Here is a 17,848-nt window from a genome sequence, read left to right as displayed (position 1 = left end):
ATATGGGCTTAATATTAACTCCGTGCCAAGGGTATCTTGGAGATAGCAACCTAGAACCATAGCAAGCTCAGGGCTTAATACCAAGTACAAGCTGGAAGGTGAAAAGGGTGTTCTGTGATTGCATACAGATACTGCCAGTATTCCAGGTACCTCCTGCCCAGGTATCCTAGTGCACTAGGAGCTTACAAGTGTCGACCACATTGAATGAGAGCAAGACATAGGCACAGTGCCTTCTAAGGCCATGCCCACTTCTCTAGCAGTTTAAAGCTTCAGCTAAACCTTTTTCTCTCATTTACTATAGTGGCTTAAGCCTTATTTCTAGCATTATAACTAATGCTAATACGTATTAGAACTTAAAGATAAAACTGGTAAAGAACTCATAATTCATTCTTTCCTCTTGGCTTAGCAAAAAATGCCTAAAGTTCTCTATGTGAAATTGTAACGTAGAAAAAATTCACACTGTTTCACTGGACTTGAACTGATTACAAGGATCAGTTTTCAGCCCAGACTCTCCAGATGTTAGTATTTCGATGTGATTAGGTGGGAATTATAAAATGGCAATGTGATAAACATAGATAGCTATCTCTTCCTTGAAGAATTTGAAACTGCATCATGATACTTTGTGTCTTTCAGGTGCCAGATATTTTATCTAATCATATATATTATCATGTATATTAATCCCATATATCATTTTATTTGGTCTTCATACTTTGAGAACAACAGAACAGGTCATAATTTTTCCTACTTTACAAGTTTAGAAGGTAAAGCTCAAATCAGGAGAAATATTTGCCCAAGTTCATACAGTTACTTTGTGACAGAGCCAATACTGTTTCCACTCTTGTCTAATTAAGAGACACTTTGGCAATTTTAAAACAGGGCTTAGCCTCCGAAGTGACATACTATCTTTCTTCTGAATTCCAGCATGTTCCCTTCATACTGTTCGTATGTGGTTAGTTCTATTTTTAGCCTCATGAGAAGTTACATGTTTTATGTTCTGGAAAACTTTGTTTTTACTTTTTCTTTGCCTGCCTGCCTTCTTTCTGTCATTCCTGTCTTTCTCCATCTGGTCCTTCCTTTCTCTCTTTCCTTTCCTTAGACCTTTTCTTTGACCAACATTATTAAGCACCAACCATGTGCCAGGTACAGTGCAAAGCACCGTGAAAGGAAAAAAGTGATCTTGCCTTCTTCATCCCTTCCATCATTTTCCTTTTATTAACTTACCCAAATTCTGTATTTGAATAATGGGCTTCTTCAAAATTTACTAACATAATATTAAAAAGAGAACCATTATACACACACACGAGTACACACACAATCATAAAATTGACTCATACTATTTCATAGATATATCTGCTACAGTCTCTTTCCTTCACGTACATAGAATACCATCAACCAAGGTTTTTTTTTTAAGATTTTATTTATTTATTTGACAGAGAGAGATCACAAGTAGGAAGCAGGCTCCCTGCTGAGCAGAGAGCCTGAAGTGGGGCTCAATCCCAGGACCCTGGGATCATGACCTGAGCCGAAGGCAGAAGGTTTAACCCTCTGAGCCACCCAGATGCCCCTCATCAACCAAGTTTTATGTAGGACACTTACAGCAAAGTAATAAGGTACCATGAAGGATGAGTGTACAAGGTAGGAGGAGCTGGTAAGGACTAGATATGTGCATAAGAGGATTATATAGAGTAACACACATGTGCGTATTTTGAAAAATACAAAATCATTAGCTCATAGCTTCAAAGAAATTATATATACCTATTGTTCATATTTATTAATAATAAAGTACTTCAAATTGATTGAAATTCAGTCACTACATGGAAGTTATTGAGAAGTTGCCAGTGAGAGACCCGATGTACTAAATCAAGCAATTTAAATACTAAATTTCTCAAGGAACCCAGAATGAAGAATGTCATTAAGACAAAATTACCTAAAAATGAAGACTTAAAATCTGCCTCCATAAATGACTGAACACTCACTTTTGTCATCAGTCTTATGAACTATAGAGTAAAAGTGAGTTATAAGTTGTAGTCCTTGCTCACCAAATACAGCAACCCTCATGAATTAATAAATTTCCCTTAGCCTAGGTCACTAGTAATAATGAAAAGAATCTTTTTAAAACAAAATACACCTGGCAAGTACAGGACATTGAGGGAAAAACAAGGAAATGAGAGTTAGAAGTCAGGTTTCAAAATGTAAGGAATCATAGAAATGGTGTTTATAGATGCTATAATATGTACTACAAAAACTATACATATATGTCTTCTCAAAATCCTTAAGGAAAATTGTACCTTAAAAAAATAATATTGGGAGGGAATAAGTGAAACAAGACAGGGCCAGGAAAGGAGACAAACCGTAAGAGACTCTTAATCTCAGGAAACAAACTGAGGGTTGCTCGGAGGTTGGGGGGTAGAGGAGGGATAGGGTGGCTGGGTTATGGACATTGGTGACCATATGTGCTATGGTGAGTGCTGTGAATTGTGTAAGACTGATGATTCACAGACCTGTACCCCTGAAGCAAATAATACATTATATGTTAATAAAAGAAAAAAGTAATCTCTATGGGAAAATACAGATTTTTAAAAATGTATGGTATCTCTCCCAGAATCAAAGAAACACTTTCATGCAGCATACAGCAAAATCTTAAAATATTGGCAAAGAACATTGTAAGTATATAGGTATATAGGTACTATCTCAAGAATTTTATCCATGTGGGGTGCCTGGGTGGCTCAGTGGGTGAAAGCCTCTACCTTCAGCTCAGGTCATGGTCCCAGGGTCCTGGGATCGAGCCCCGTATCAGACTCTCTGCTCAGCAGGGAGCCTGTTTCCTCCTCTCTCTCTGCCTGCCTCTCTGCCTACTTGTGATCTCTGTCTGTCAAATAAATAAATAAAATCTTTAAAAAGAAAAAAAAGAATTTTATCCATCAAGACATCATGTCTCCTTCTGTGATGGTAGGACTTTGCCAAAAGAACTCATTGATGCTAGTTTTCCTGCTGGGGTATCTATAGTCTACAGGTGGCAGAACTGAAATTTTAAAAATAATAATAATTAATTAATTAACTATTAATTCTTGGGTCTCTTATGCGTTTTCCCCCCCTTCTTTTTCTGGTTGTTTTATAATGAGTCTAGAGTGCCACCATTTGCCTTTTTCTCATCTTTTCTGTCCCTCTGTCCCATCTTTTGAAGATGGGCGTGGATGGTCATTTAGAGTTAAGGAGAAGGAAAATATTATTAGAATTCATTATTTCCATTCTTTTGACCTCTCCTCTCCTCTATTGAAAATAGCACTAGTGGTGCTGAGAAAGCCTGAGAAGTATGCTGGGAGCATTACATTGCTAATCTAAAGGCTTTCAGAAAAGACGCTTTGTATTCCTCTTGGAATCCACTTGAAATGTGTTGAACCCATGGTTTGGTGAACCAGTTAATCTTGCTCGCAGTATGTCGCTAACTTCTCTTAAATTAGAAGGTCTGTTTGGATATTTCTGTTTTGTTTTGTCTTGTTTTTTTTTTTTTTTCACTCATTGCCCTATCATCATCCTCCCTGATGATGACAATTATAAAGATGTTGTGAAATGTTACCAAGTTCTTAAGAAATACTGGTTTTTGTGTCTCATCAGAATCTCAAATTTTAAGTAGGGGAAACCCCTTTAATTTACAAATTTGGATATGGCCTAGCATTTAGTAAACAGAGGAATGATTTTGTTCTTGGGTTTCAGTCTATTCAGGGCACCTAGTTGTGGCATTAAAAATAATAGAGGTCCAGTGGCTCTTCTCTATTTTAAAGTAGGAGCTGTCCCTTGATTACTGATTTTGTATCTTGTGCACGGCATGGCTTCCATGTTTACACTGGGTTCTACAGGTGCAGTAAAAACGATTACATAACTTTTAGACCATAACTGACATCAGAGAAAGATCTGGCAGTCAGACCTCCAGACTCATGGGGATTAGTATTCTTTCCATTGTATTGTCCTGTCTATTCTTCACAAGTGCATGTGCAACAGACGAGCACTTTTTTCTATGCAATCTGGTCCACTCTAAATTTGGCTAATAACGCAAGGTCTGTATATATGTCATCATCCCTCTCCAGGCCTCTGATGTACTGTTCAATGACAGGAGGTCATGTATAATTGCCTGTGAAATAGTGAGATTTCTTGATGGTAGACTTTGTTCTTTCTCTGTTTCTCAGACAAGGTCTCAGGAGTTGGTCTCGAGTGATTCTTGAAGTACAACCATTTGTATTATTTATACTGCACTGGAGATAAATGTCTTTAAAGTACTTCAGAGAACAGCACACTGTTAGGGCTCTAGTTTAGTTTTGTAATCCCAGTGACAGTTAGAGGCAGGTGGCAGGGGCGGACGTGGGAGGTGGAAGATGAAATGTTAACTGTGAATTTCGTGACTATAGATATTTGGGACTGTTTTGGTTTAAAGGGCTTTTTTTCCACGTATTTTTCTGAAATACACACACACACACATATATAATACAAAATAATAAAAATTCATGAGTAACCTATTAATGTGAGGTTATTTGGGAAGTATTTGTGCATGAATATTTTATGTCACTGAAGAAAAAGAATACATATTGGTGCATTTGCATTTTTATGTTAATTATTCTTTTTTTAACCTATAGAAAAGTAGGAAAATGTTCTATAAATAGCTTCTAGAATTACTGAAAATATTAATCAATAATTGCTTTAATGATGAGGTCTTTGTCCCAGAAGTTTGTTGTTATTCAGATCTAGAAGTAGAAGTAGTCATATAAATTTTCTAGATAAAGTTAGGGGAGGTAATTGAGACCTCAAAACATTAAGTCACCTTGGGTCTTGTGAGTATTAAATGAGAGAACCCATCTAGCAGTCGGGGTTCCTGGCCCTCCAATTCAGTGCTCTTTTGTTTTTTTACAAAGAATAAATGTGGAAGGAGAATCTGTCCAAAACTTGTCAGACATTGAATGATTGGTGCAGTTAGTTTGAGAATATCATGGAATTCTAGAAAGAATAAGGACTTTAGATTCAGGCCAAAACTGAATTTAACTGCTTCTCGAGTGTGACCTTGGGCAAATAACGTCTCTGTTTGCTTATTTTCAAAATGCAAATGATTAAGAACGATTTTTGAGGGATATTGTGAAGATTTGTGATTCTGTTTTGTGAAGGACCGAATACAGTGCCTGGCATATAGTAGATGCTTAGTAAATGTAGCCACTGTTAAAATGTTATTATTTCTGATGTTAATAAACAAAAAGGGAATCTGAAAAAATGTTTGTTTTATCAGGCACTCCAATAAATTGTGTTTAGTCAATGTTGAAAGAATAAATGCTTTCTCTCACCAGCTACAAAACAGAACTTCCATTTTATCTATAGAGCAACCCGTACCCTCAGTTTTAAATGTGCATCATATTTCATTTTCTCAAATATGTATTTTGGCAAAAGCTAAAACATCTTTAATTATGAATATGATATTCAAAGTTAAATTACTATGACCACTAGGACTAGACTTCATTCATCCATTTATAATTTGTAAGAGACGGAAGGGAATGGTGGGGGGTGATGGATTTGATGTCAGTGAAAGCTGAGTTTAGATAGGAGTCCGTTCATCCAGTCGCTGGTTGCATGATCGTGAGCAAGCCGCTTCACTTCTCAACCACGATTCCTTAGATTATAACATAAAAGCAGTCACACCCGCCTCTCAGATTTGTAGTAAGGATTAAGTGAGATATTTTGTAGAGCGTCTCCCTAAGCCTCTCCTTATCCTCCAGGGCGCTGTGAGTTATAACATCTATTTTCCTTCTTCTTGCTGTGCCAACCTAATGCCAATAAAAAGGGTTGGGGGCACTTAGAGAAGAAATTATTCTTCAAAAAGACAACGTAGGGGGGGCGCCTGGGTGGCTCAGTAGGTTAAAGCCTCTGCCTTCAGCTCAGGTCATGATCTCAGGGTCCTGGGATCGAGCCCCGCATCGCATCGGGCTCTCTGCTCAGCGGGGAGCCTGCTTCCTCCTCTCTGCCTGCCTCTCTGCCTACTTGTGATCTGTCTGTCAAATAAATAAATAAAATCTTAAAAAAAAAAAAAAAAAAGACAACGTAGGGATACCTGGGTGGCTCAGTCAGTTAAGTGTCTGCCTTCAGCTCAGGTCCTGATTCCAGGGTCCTGGGACTGAGCCTTCATTGGGTTCCCTGCTTCACAGGGAGCCTGCTTCTGCCTCTCCCTCTGCCCCTCCCCCTGCTTGTGCTTACTGAAGCCTGCACGTGTTTCCATTCTGTGGGAAGAAGAGAATAACTCCCTTCATGTCAATGTTGACTGCACTATCTGTGTTCCTTGTCCCCAAAGTGTCATGATTCTGTTCCCTGGAACCGGCTGGCAAGCCAGAAATATGATTCAAAGCAAAGACCATCCTGTTCTTAAGTAAGATTTTAGTGAACTGCAAGCTGCTGAAAACATCAACATATTATTAGGTTACAATATGAGATATATAATATCCAAATTACAGGAGAAAAATAGATCCTCCTCATATTCTACATTGATTAAACCCACCAAAAAGATTCTATTCGTTCTGGGCCACACTTTTATAGGGGTATTGCCAATGTGGCATGTTCCCAGAAAAAGGATGAGCAGGATGAGGAAAAGTCACTAAAAGCCATCCCATCTGAAGTAGAGCCAAAGGGAATAGAAAGAATTTTCCTGAAAAAAAATTTTTTAAGAGAAATACCAAGATCAATCCTTAACTTCTGAGCATCTATATTTAAAAGGTGGTACGGGGTCTTCTGGGTGGCTCAGTGGGTGAAGCCTCTGCCTTCAGCTCAGGTCATGATCTCAGGGTCCTGGGATCCAGCCCTGCATTGGGCTCTCTGCTCAGCAGGGAGCCTGCTTCTCCCTCTTTCTCTCTCCCTGCCTCTCTGCCTACTTGTGATCTCTGTCTCTCAAATAAATAAATAAAATAAATAAAAATAAAAGGTGGTATGTAAGGACGCCTGGGTGAGTCAGTTGGTTAAGCGTCTGCCTTTGGCTCAAGTCATGATCCCAGGGTCCTGGGATCAAGTCCTGCATGAAGGAGCCTGCTTCTCCCTCTGCCTGCTGCTCCCCGCCCCCGACCCTGTTTGTGTTGTGTCTCTCTTTCTCTGAGAAATAAATAAATAAAATCTTTAAAAAAATGTTAAATACTGTGAAGTGTGTAAACCTGGCGATTCACAGACCTGTACCCCTGGGGATAAAAATATATGTTTATAAAAAATAAAAATTTAAAAAAAAATTTAAATAGGTGGTATGTGAAACACAAAGAAACATGAAGCTTGTTGCATGACACTTCTCTTTAAAGATCTGGAAGTTATGTCTTAAAGACATAGAAGAATGGCTGAGATCAAAATTGAATAATAAATGCAATATAGAGGTGTAAGTCAATGACTTTTGGAATTCAGAAGAAGTTTAAGATTATGTCCACTAGAAGAAATCAGAAAATATTTCACTGGAGGGGTAGAGTCTGGACTGGACACCACAGGATGGAAAAATCGGGGTACTCAGCAGTTTCTAAGAAAATATTCCAGGTGAGGGCACCTGTGTGGCTCAGTTGGTTAAGCGTCCAAGTCTTATCTCAGCTCAGGTCTTAGACTCAGGTCTTGATCTCAGGGTCATGAGGTCAGCAGTGAGCTCCACACTAGGCATGGAGCCTAGGCACCTGCATATACATACGTGTTTATATATATGTATATACATGTGTATATACACACATGTACATATACATATTTATATGTACATATGTATATTCCAGGTGGAGGAGCAAATGCAGTTACGAAAGCAATGCTATGTGAAAGATGTTGTTAAGTAAGAAGTTAATGCAAGGGCTCAAACGTAGTAAACTTTTGGCAGCTTTTCAAAAAACAGATTTTGAAGGGCTGTCTTTATTATCTGTAATCAAGTGCTACAATGTAAAAAAAAATAATGAAAGGGTTGATTTCTCTATGTTTTAAACCCCTAAACAAAACAAGACAAAACCCATTTGATATCATCTAGAATTTCTTCAGTAATTTCCACTAATGTAATGCTAATCAGGCCATGAGAGGATAATAAAAGTAAAATATTTCCAAAGCTCAAGAAGGTATTATGTGAGAGTTTTGTTCTTCATATTTAAAAGATTGTCATTTAGAATCAGAAGCATACTTGTTTTGTATTTTTCCAGAGGGTAGATTTGGATCAGTAAATGGTAAGGAAGTTTTCAACTCAACTTGAGAACTTCCCACAATTTAAAACTGTCTATCCATAGAACAGATGATGCCGTTAAAGCATGTAGCTTTTCCTAAATTGAAAGTAGAGAGAGTCAATTATCATATGGTTTCACTTACTTGTGGAGAATAACAAATAACATGGAGGACATGGGGAGATGGAAAGGAGAAGGGAGTTGAGGGAAATTGGAAGGGGAGGTGAACCATGAGAGACTATGGACTCTGAAAAACAATCTGAGGGTTTTGAAGGGGCGGGGGGTGGGAGGTCTGGGGAGCCAGGTGGTGGGTATTGGGGAGCGCACGTATTGCATGGAGCACTGGGTGTGGTGCATAAACAATGAATTCTGTTACACTGAAAAGAAATAAATAAAAAAAGAAAAGAAAGTAATCAGAATAAAAAAGTAGCTACATTCTTTCATGATGACTACTTGATAACACTGTATTGTGTAATTGAAATGTGCTAAGAGAGTAGAACTTAAGTTTCTGTCTCTCTGTCTCTGTCTCTGTCTCTGTCTCTCTCTCTCTCTCTCTCTCACACACACACACACACACACACACACGATAACTAAGTGAGGTGATGGATGTGTTCATTAACTCAACTGTGGGAGCCGTTTCACAATATACACATAAATCAGATCATTATGTTGTATACTTTCACTACATTACCATTTATTATATCTCAGTTATACCTCTATAAGGCTGAAAAAAAAATGTGGGAAATTATATGGGGCTCCTGCTTGATTAAAGCTCCAGCTTGGGAAAAAGTTCAACTAAAAAAAAAAAAAAGTACTCACAGAGGGGTTCTTTGCTGGCTCAATCAGCAGAGCACGCAACTCCTGATCTTGGGGTTATAAGTTCGAGCTCCATGTTTGCTGCAGAGATTACTTAAAAATGAAATAAGAAAGGGAGAGAGAGAGGGGAGGGAGGTAAGAAGAAAGGTAGGAAGAAGGAAGGAAGAAGGAAAAAAGGAAGAAAGAGAGAGAAAGAACTCACAGAGACCTACTAAACTTGTATCAGGATTGTTATAGAATGAATTTCTGAATCTGTTTGCAAGTGTGACTAGTGATGTTCTTAGGATCTCTGCAACCATAACTTTCTATGTAACTGTGTATCTAAGCTACAGACACCATGCAAAGCAGAGTGAAATTCAGGGGCAGATTCATTTTCCTAAGTCATGGGTGGTTCATTCTTTTCAGAAGTCAAGGGTGAAGTCAGATACCAGTATAAAATTTTGTGCAGGATTCAATCCAGACACTTTATTTTATTAAGTCAAGAATGCAATCTAATTTAAACTACTGCGTACAACCATTGTGAGTTCTACTGGGAAATGTGTGGTTTTCTTTTTTCTTTAAGCGTAGAAGTAAATTCTGTTCAAATATTTGTGGAGATTATTAAATTGTCAAACTAATTTAGTTATACTACACTTTTGTTAGGCTCATTAGATGTTAAATACGACTACCATGTTCTTGGCTGTGAGAAGAGCTTGACCAATTCCTGACAGACTTTTAATTAACCATCTTATATAAATATTTGCCAAATTGTAATGCCATTTCATATTAGCGTTCATATATTGTGCAGTTACATATTCTACTGAGTATAGTTTAATTCCCAATGGTATAAATATTTGTGGCTGATGAAGCTACTTGTCTTGATGTTTGGAACTTGAGTCACATAGTTGAATTCTCTGGATCAACTAAAGCCACGTGGGGAAGCAGAAATATGTGCATGTGAATCTAATGCCCTTGTGTTTGTTGTTTCCAGCTGCAGTATTGAAGTATGAGAACAACGTCATGAATATCAGGCAGTTCAACTGTTCTCCTCACCCATACTGGCTTCCCAATTTCATGGATGTTTTCACTTGGTCCCTGCCATTTGTTGGGGAAAAAGGTGTGTTGGGGAATCTTGAGATGTTCTTCATGTAATTATACAAGAAGGAAGGGGAAGAGATGGGGACTCTTCTAACCAAAACAATTCATGAGTTGCAACATGAGAGAAGTGATTTGAAAGTATGTCACCGTATATACCCTGTTCACAAAATGCAATGACTGAAATAAGGGGAAGCAAAAGCGATGAAAAATACCAGGAGTATTTATATCATCTCGTTGGAACAATGGAACCCTTTTAAAAGTAACAGATAGGGGCACCTGGGTGGCTTAGTGGGTTAAAGCTGCTGCCTTCGGCTCAGGTCATGGTCTCAGGTTCCTGGGATCAAGTCCCACATCGGGCTCTCTGCTCGGCAGGGAGCCTGCTTCCCTTCCTCTCTCTCTGCCTGCCTCTGCCTACTTGTGATCTGTCAAATAAATAAAATCTTTTAAAAGTAACAGATATATAGTTTTAACTGGCTTCAAGCTGTAATAATGGCTCCTTTTTCTCCTTACCCCTTTGTATTAATTCAAAAGTGCTATTTTATTTTACAAACTCCCTGTCAAATTAAGAGGTTACTATAGCTATGCCTTTCTCACGCTTCTGATGTTGATAATAATCATAGTATGATAGTGATCAATGGCTATAATAATTTGAAAGACAATATATACAACAAAAAAACGGTTCATGACAAATAGACCATCAGTGTTTGCCAAAGGAGACAAATTTACATCTAAAAGTTGTAGCTATTATCTTGTCCCAGTTTTTTCAAAAGAATTGGCTTGCCTTTCCTTCCTTCCTTCCTTCCTTCCTTCCTTCCTTCCTTCCTTCTCCCTTTGTTTTGTTTTCTATTTTGACTTAAACCTCAACAAAAATTTCAAGGACAGGCTGGCACCCATTGAGCCTGAGTGTTTAGGTCAGGAGGCCTTGGGACAGACCAGGTCATTCCTTGTGTATCTTGGCACACAGCACTAGAGCAGGTAAATAGACTTCAGAATAAAGGTAAGAGTTTTCACATGTTTCAGCATCCCCTCAGAGGGTTGTAGAGAAAAACTACACATTTTTAAAAATATTTATTTATATTAATAAGTATATGTAATATATTAATGTAATATTTATTTTTTATAATACTTGTGGGGGGGTTTTCCTTTAAATGCCCTACAATGGGCATATATAACCCAGAAGTTATGATTGGTCAGTGAATAAATCTTTCTTTCGGACACCAAAATAAGGCAAGAATCAATTTCAAGAGTCTCTGATAGGTATTCCCAGCACTACCCGTGTCACCACATTCCCGCCCTGATCAGAACACTACATGTGTTACTGTCCTCTGTTGGCTTTTCAGGAAACAGAAGCAGTGTGAATCCTGATAACTGTTGGGCACCCTTTGAACACCCTGCAGTTGGGTTGTTGCCATTAAATGTTCAGATTTTAAACATTTGTTATAAAAGAACCTATTCATGTATTTGAGTATGTAATTCACTTTTGATAATTAAACTGAAGCTATGGATTAGTGTTGACTACACCGGTGTTTTACTCTTTATCATATGTCTTCCACTCTAGAAGAACATGGATTTCAAATAGTACCTCTTGAGGAAATAGTGGGCAAGTTTCTTTTCACCTTCATGATAGAAACCAACCTAATTTTATAAACGGTTAAATGTAAATAACATGCATCTTATACTGTAAAAGTGATGCAGTACTAATTTCTGTGACAACACTTTCATGCAGTTTTATTGTCATCAATTTAGCCAATTGAATTTCTTGTTAAACTTACCTAAGTTTTATTGTTAAGGCTTTTTGAAAATAAAATTTAATGATGTATCAATTCATTTATTTTTTTTTATTAGTATCCCTGAAACTACTTCAAATATATTAGTCCCTCAATCAGCATTTTTTATTAAACACAGAACTACATGCCTATCACTGTGCTGGGTTCTCTGGAGGATTAAAAAGATTTAAAAAGAGATCTAGCATTCATTGAGTCCCTGCAAAACAGAAGGTCTCAATGTGGTCTACATCTCGTAGTCTCATTGTACAACAAGTAAAAATTCAGAAATAGCCCTTTCCTCTTTCATAGACATATGGTATATCCACAGCCACATATTTGGTTGTCCATTGTCTGTTGACCTATGGCTAGTTAAATGTTATCATACAATTTCATAGACACAAGCTAATACTTTTATAAACATAAAGTCTGTGTAGAATCACAAAGCTGGTTATCTTTAATGATCTGAATTTTATAGAAACTATCTTGCAGGAGATTCTCTATACAATACAGGTAAGAAATGTTATTGCTAAGCTTGCTCATTAATAATCCCAGAGTAATCATTAAGGTTATAATAAAAAAATCTGAGCGTTTTTGCTTTTATTTTTTTCCTTTTTAGTGACCGAGATGCTGGTAAATGTCCTCAACATCTGTTCAGATGATGAACTGGGGTCAGAAGAAGATGGATTTGATGGTAAGAGACTTGAGCCTATGTGCTAATGCTGTTTGCCACATAATCACATGGGTGTCGCCTAGGTAACCCAAAGAGCAAATCTCTAAGATTAAGCTTATGTTAAATTATAACATAGTACTGAGAATGGAAGGTACTATATTTTCCATTTGATTTGAGGAAGTACATACACACACACACACACACACACACACACCATGAAATAATTTTCCCATTACCCTGAAAACAGTGAACTATTTTAATAACCATCTTTCAATAGCTCACATTGCTAAGTGACTTTTTTGGCCCCTTAACAAAAAGAAAAATTCAACCCCATAGCAGACGTTACCATTTACTACGTAACTTTCGAAGAGTGCCTTTAGTGAAGTTGTTCCTGTCAGCTATTCATATTTTGATGTTTATGATAAAAGAAGATATTTACACATTGATATGTTGGTATTCATGTCAATACCAGTATTTTTTTTTCTACCTGTAATAAGTTATGAATAAGCTATGTCGCTTTTGTATTGTTGTTTAAGATACTATTTGGTATTCTGTTACCCTTGAAGAGTATCCTACCTCTGTAAGAGATGAAGACCCATCACGTGAAAGATGGAGAGAAAAAATTGCTGTGGCTCTTACCACGGCACTTCAAAATCAGTGCAACCTAACCAAAATGTAGTTGCAGGAAGAGAGTGTGAGAGCAAACCATATTTCCGTAAACATGAATAAGGACCTACTCTTTGTAGGGCACTTAGGATGCCAAGATGCCGGAGACTTCATCAAGTCGCAGTCTGGATAGAGAGACTGATGCATAAACAGAAAATATCAATGCAATAAGACAGATTATAAATTGAAGAGTGAATGTGGCAGCAGAAATTAGATATTGCGGAAATTTAAACTGATAACATGTTTCCTTTTTTTTTTTAAGATTTTATTTATTTATTTGACAGAGAGAGAGAGACAGCGAGAGAGGGAATACAAGCAGGGGGAGGGGGAGAGGGAGAAGCAGGCTTCAGGCAGAACAGGGAGTCCGACCTGAGCTGAAGGCAGACGCTTAGGAGCTGAGCCACGCAGGCGCGCCAACATGTTTCCCTTTTAAAACTGCACTTAAGTCAAATGAAAACTGAATGTGGTCCTTTCTGAAAGTTAGAAGCTAAACAGCATGATGTAATGCTTACTTAGATTTAATGCAGGTCACATCTACAAGTGCAAGATACTAATGCTTCAGGCAAAAGTAAAATAGAAGTACTCCTGTGCTCATATGAATTGAGTCTATAAACTTAGGTAGATGTGGAGTATCAAGTTGTGCCTATCCTTTCCCAGTCTTTCTCCTTTCTAGAACTTCTCCCAGCTTCATTACTTGTTTGTCTCCATAGCCTATTCTTTAGTCGTAGATCACGTTGCAAGGGTATGTATATTATAAGGAAAGAGAGAAAGTAATATATATAATACTTGTAAATATATATGAATATTTACTAGGTTAGAATTAGCTAACAAGTAGCTGTAAGAACTTACTTCAATAACTATATTCATATATTCATATATTTTGAAATATCTAAGAGTTCAATGGATATTTTATGCTTGATCCAGGTTCTAGATGTTTCATATGCTATAGCCACAGTTCATTACTGATAACTCTTCCAGGGACAGTAATATCATTCAAGAGATAATATTTTTATCATGACAGATTTTTCTTCTAAAGAAAGAATACCACCCTGGCAGAACGTAAATCTTAAAAGTCAACACACACTTTTGAATAGTTGTCTTTCCCTATGGTCCTTTTATTCCTCAAAAGAAAGATTAATTAGCATTAATACAATAATGTGCTTCTGTTAACAAATCTCTATTGCAGTCAGGTTCATTGGCCAATATTTATAATACAAACAATATGATAAAAATGTAACATAAATAGTACTGCATAGTAGACCTGTAATAAGATGTTTATAAGTAGACTATAATTATACATTAATCCATTCACTCAGCAAATATCTATTAAGCACCTAGTGTGTGCTAAGCACTGCAGCTAAAATGCCTGTACCAGTACAGGTGTTTCCTGCCATTAAACATTACCAAGACTAACTCAGTGCTTAGGTCAGCAAAAGTTCTCTTTAGCCACCCTCTTGGTCACTTACATGAAAGGGTATATTTTGTGACTTACTCTGCTTTAGAATAATTACTTTCAGTCATCATCCAGTTACTTATCTGCAATTGCTTTTAAGCCTGTTAATTCCAATTATGGAGTACATATCTTTCAAGAGATTTGGACATTTTTTTTGTTTGTTTCTAAGCAGACCACTGAAATTTCACTCTACCGTGCTTAAATCTTTAGTCGGTCATGCAGAGAAAGAGCTATGACCTCTAACTGATCTTTAAGCTCACATCTTATAATTAGGCCCTCTAAAGAAAATAGAAATAAAAATTTTAATTAAAAGTATGTTGAACTTAGGACATTATGCATTTTGAAGTAAATACTCAGAAATATTCTTTAGTGTCTTGTGTAACATGATGCAAAAACTATGAATTTCTTCAAAGGTACTCAAAGTACGAGTTGGAAAACTTTCCAGAACTCTGGAACTCTCTGAGATTATAGTTTATTGAGAATGTATATTGAAGTTTCTTCTTTTTGGAGTGAGGGGTGCAATATTATTTTTGAACTTAGGAGAAAATATCTCATTCCTCCCAGTCCCTCCCACATGCAGCCTGTAGTCTGTCTCTCTCTAGGGTCGGGCCCTCTGCTCTACCTACCAGGCTTCCAGGCTTATTGGCTACAGAGGTGGAAAGCAGGAATCAGAAGACCGCAAAGCAATTAACTGAGCCTCTTCCTTAAAGGGCTGCTAATTCTAAGGGTGGGGTTGGAGAGATGTAGTATTTCTTCATGAGTTATCAAGTTCTTCTTAATATTTTGTTCCATATTCAATGTCAACTGCAAAGTCCAAGGTAGTAATGATAACCTCTACAATCCATGACTATCTTTTTTTCTTATCAGATTGACTCCTTAGTGTCTATAAAGTCTAAGGCAAGTAGGGATTCTTTTCATTTCCTAGAGGAATGGAAGTTATGGGATGAGTTTTGGTTTTCCTTCACATTCCATCAGCTCCCCTTTACCATTTAACGATGGCGATAACAGAATCTGACACTATGTGTCAGGCATTATTCTAAGTCCTTTATATATATTCACTTCTTACTAATTTTGACCAACAAAAATTCATAATTATTAACGGTCATTATTTTTAACTACATTTACTAAGTGATTTATATTATCTCCTCCTAAAACAACCTGTTGATATAGATGCTATGATTATCCCTCTTTTACATTTGAAGTGATTGAGACTGGATGAGGTGAAGATAAAGTGTAGGGTCACACAGCTAGTGAAGTAGTAGAGCCTGGATTCAAAGTAATGTCTGCCTTGTTCTCAGACTCTTGAACTTTCTACAAACTGTGATTACAATGCTTGGAATCTTTTTCTTTGAAGCAGTGTGATGCCTTTTTGTTGTTGTGAAGAAACAACAGTTAAACATAATATAGTTTGTTCTGTTTAAATACACTATAAAATAAGAAAGTAGGTTTTTTGTACTATTTAGCCATGAAAGTCAAATAAATGGCAAATAAAACAGTTTCATTCTATCCCTTTAATTTTAGTTTGCTCCAAGAAGTTATGTGATTCATTATATTCAGGATTTTGTTGTAGCTGAGCAGACTATTAACTCCTGGCTCCTCTAGTCTTTGCTAAGTAGAAATCACGCCACAAATTTCTTCTCCTTAGCATCTGCCTTACAAATAAAGGAATTTGATAGCCTATCTAGAACAAGGTTGCTATTTTAAATTGGTCTGTGGTTCTTTAATGTTGAAAATAAAAACTTGTATTATCTTGTAAAGTTTTTAAACAGTTTAATACCAATGCATGTTGTTTGAGAATCTAATTTATATATATTGGGGTCTTTGTTTCCTGTTTCTACTTCTGATTTTGGATGATAAAATTATAGTCTGGTTTCAATTTGGGGTTGTTATTCACCAGACCATTTTAGAGAAAGAAGAAATCCAAATAGATGTATTTCTTTTGGGTAGTTAATTCACATTAATGAAGAAGACTCATTTCAGGCCAAAGATTAGAAAGTTATCCCAAAATTGGGATGGGGGGAGAGCTGACAGAAGTCAAGCAAACTGCATCATTTCAAAGAGTTCTTTATTGTTCATTATTACAACAAGAACATCTGGAAAAATGATAAGCATTAGAAACCTAATAACAGTTTCATGAGTTAGAAATATTTATTTATTTGGAACTTTCTTTTAAGTCCTAAAATCGTAGACTCTGAGATCACATGTGTGTGTTTGTGTGTGTATGTGTGTGTACACACATACATACACACAGACACAAGTTATGTTTGAGACTATGTTATGTGGCAAGTCTGGCTACCACAGAACAGTGAAGGTGAAACTGAAATCCTGTAGAATAAGAAAGGAAAGAAAAGAATAATAAAATGAAGACATTTCAAGCCAAGTATAGTTTCAGGCTGCACTGGAAAGACTTAATATCAAATTAGAATTTATTCCTCTGCTTTCATCTAAAGAGCAAACCACATGGTGGAACTCTTCTCCTTTATCCACATTTTTGCGTTATCCTAATATTAACCACAGACCAGTCACTGAATATGGGATCAGAGCAGTTTTTTGCAAACCTCTATGAAACCATCTAAATTTATACAAGAAAATTATCTCCCATCATCTGCTTTGAATTATTAGGTAATTCTTGATATGAAATATCATAGGTTCCAGAGTGTCTCCCCACTTCTTTTAGTCTAACTTAAAAAAGCCATTTCCAACATTTTGAAGGGTGAAGTTGGGAATTAGTGGCACTAACACGGCACTTGACTGGTCCCTGAAGAATACCTCTATAAAGGTTTGGTTATATTATTTTCTATCAAAACTGTGTTTAGTTACCATGATGAACGTTTGCGACAAAATTTCATCTTAAAAACTCCCTTCTTCTGCCCTTGGCATCTGGCAGCAACACATATACCAAAAGCCATTAACCTAGAGTTTCTCTTATGGCTGCAGTTATTGTCATTTCTGTGCATCTCATAATATCCTTCTATATTTCAGGTTCCTGATTTTGAAAAAAAAAAAAAAAAGATGTATGTCCTATAATAATTGACAGTTTGGGGTAAGGGGAATATTAAGTTTTAATATAAAAAATAGAAACATCGAGGGGTGCCTGGATGGCTTAATCAGTCAATCATCTAACTTTAGCTGGGGTCATGATCTCAGGGTCCTGAGATGGAGCCCCACATCTGGCTCCCTGCTCAGCAGGGAGTCTGCTTCTCCCTCTCTCTCTGCT

General features: G+C 36.9%; 1 protein-coding gene across 9 annotated transcripts in view; it reads left to right on the top strand.

The window, feature by feature from the left end:
- PPP3CA (protein phosphatase 3 catalytic subunit alpha) overlaps positions 1–17,848 on the top strand; it is a 317,085-nt gene that overhangs the window by 269,593 nt on the left and 29,644 nt on the right. For all 9 annotated transcript variants that reach the window (XM_004748169.3, XM_004748167.3, XM_004748171.3 and 6 more), the window contains 2 exons: positions 9,970–10,095; positions 12,459–12,533. In XM_004748169.3, the coding sequence (XP_004748226.1) occupies positions 9,970–10,095; positions 12,459–12,533 (201 nt within the window). The remainder of the gene's footprint in view (positions 1–9,969; positions 10,096–12,458; positions 12,534–17,848) is intronic.

This window comes from Mustela putorius, unplaced genomic scaffold (genome assembly GCF_011764305.1).
Source record: "Mustela putorius furo isolate JIRA1106 unplaced genomic scaffold, ASM1176430v1.1 tig00003871_pilon_pilon_pilon, whole genome shotgun sequence".
Taxonomy (NCBI): Eukaryota; Metazoa; Chordata; class Mammalia; order Carnivora; family Mustelidae; genus Mustela; species Mustela putorius.
The sequence above is the reverse complement of the archived record's forward strand: the minus strand, read 5'-3'. Positions and strand labels throughout refer to the sequence as shown.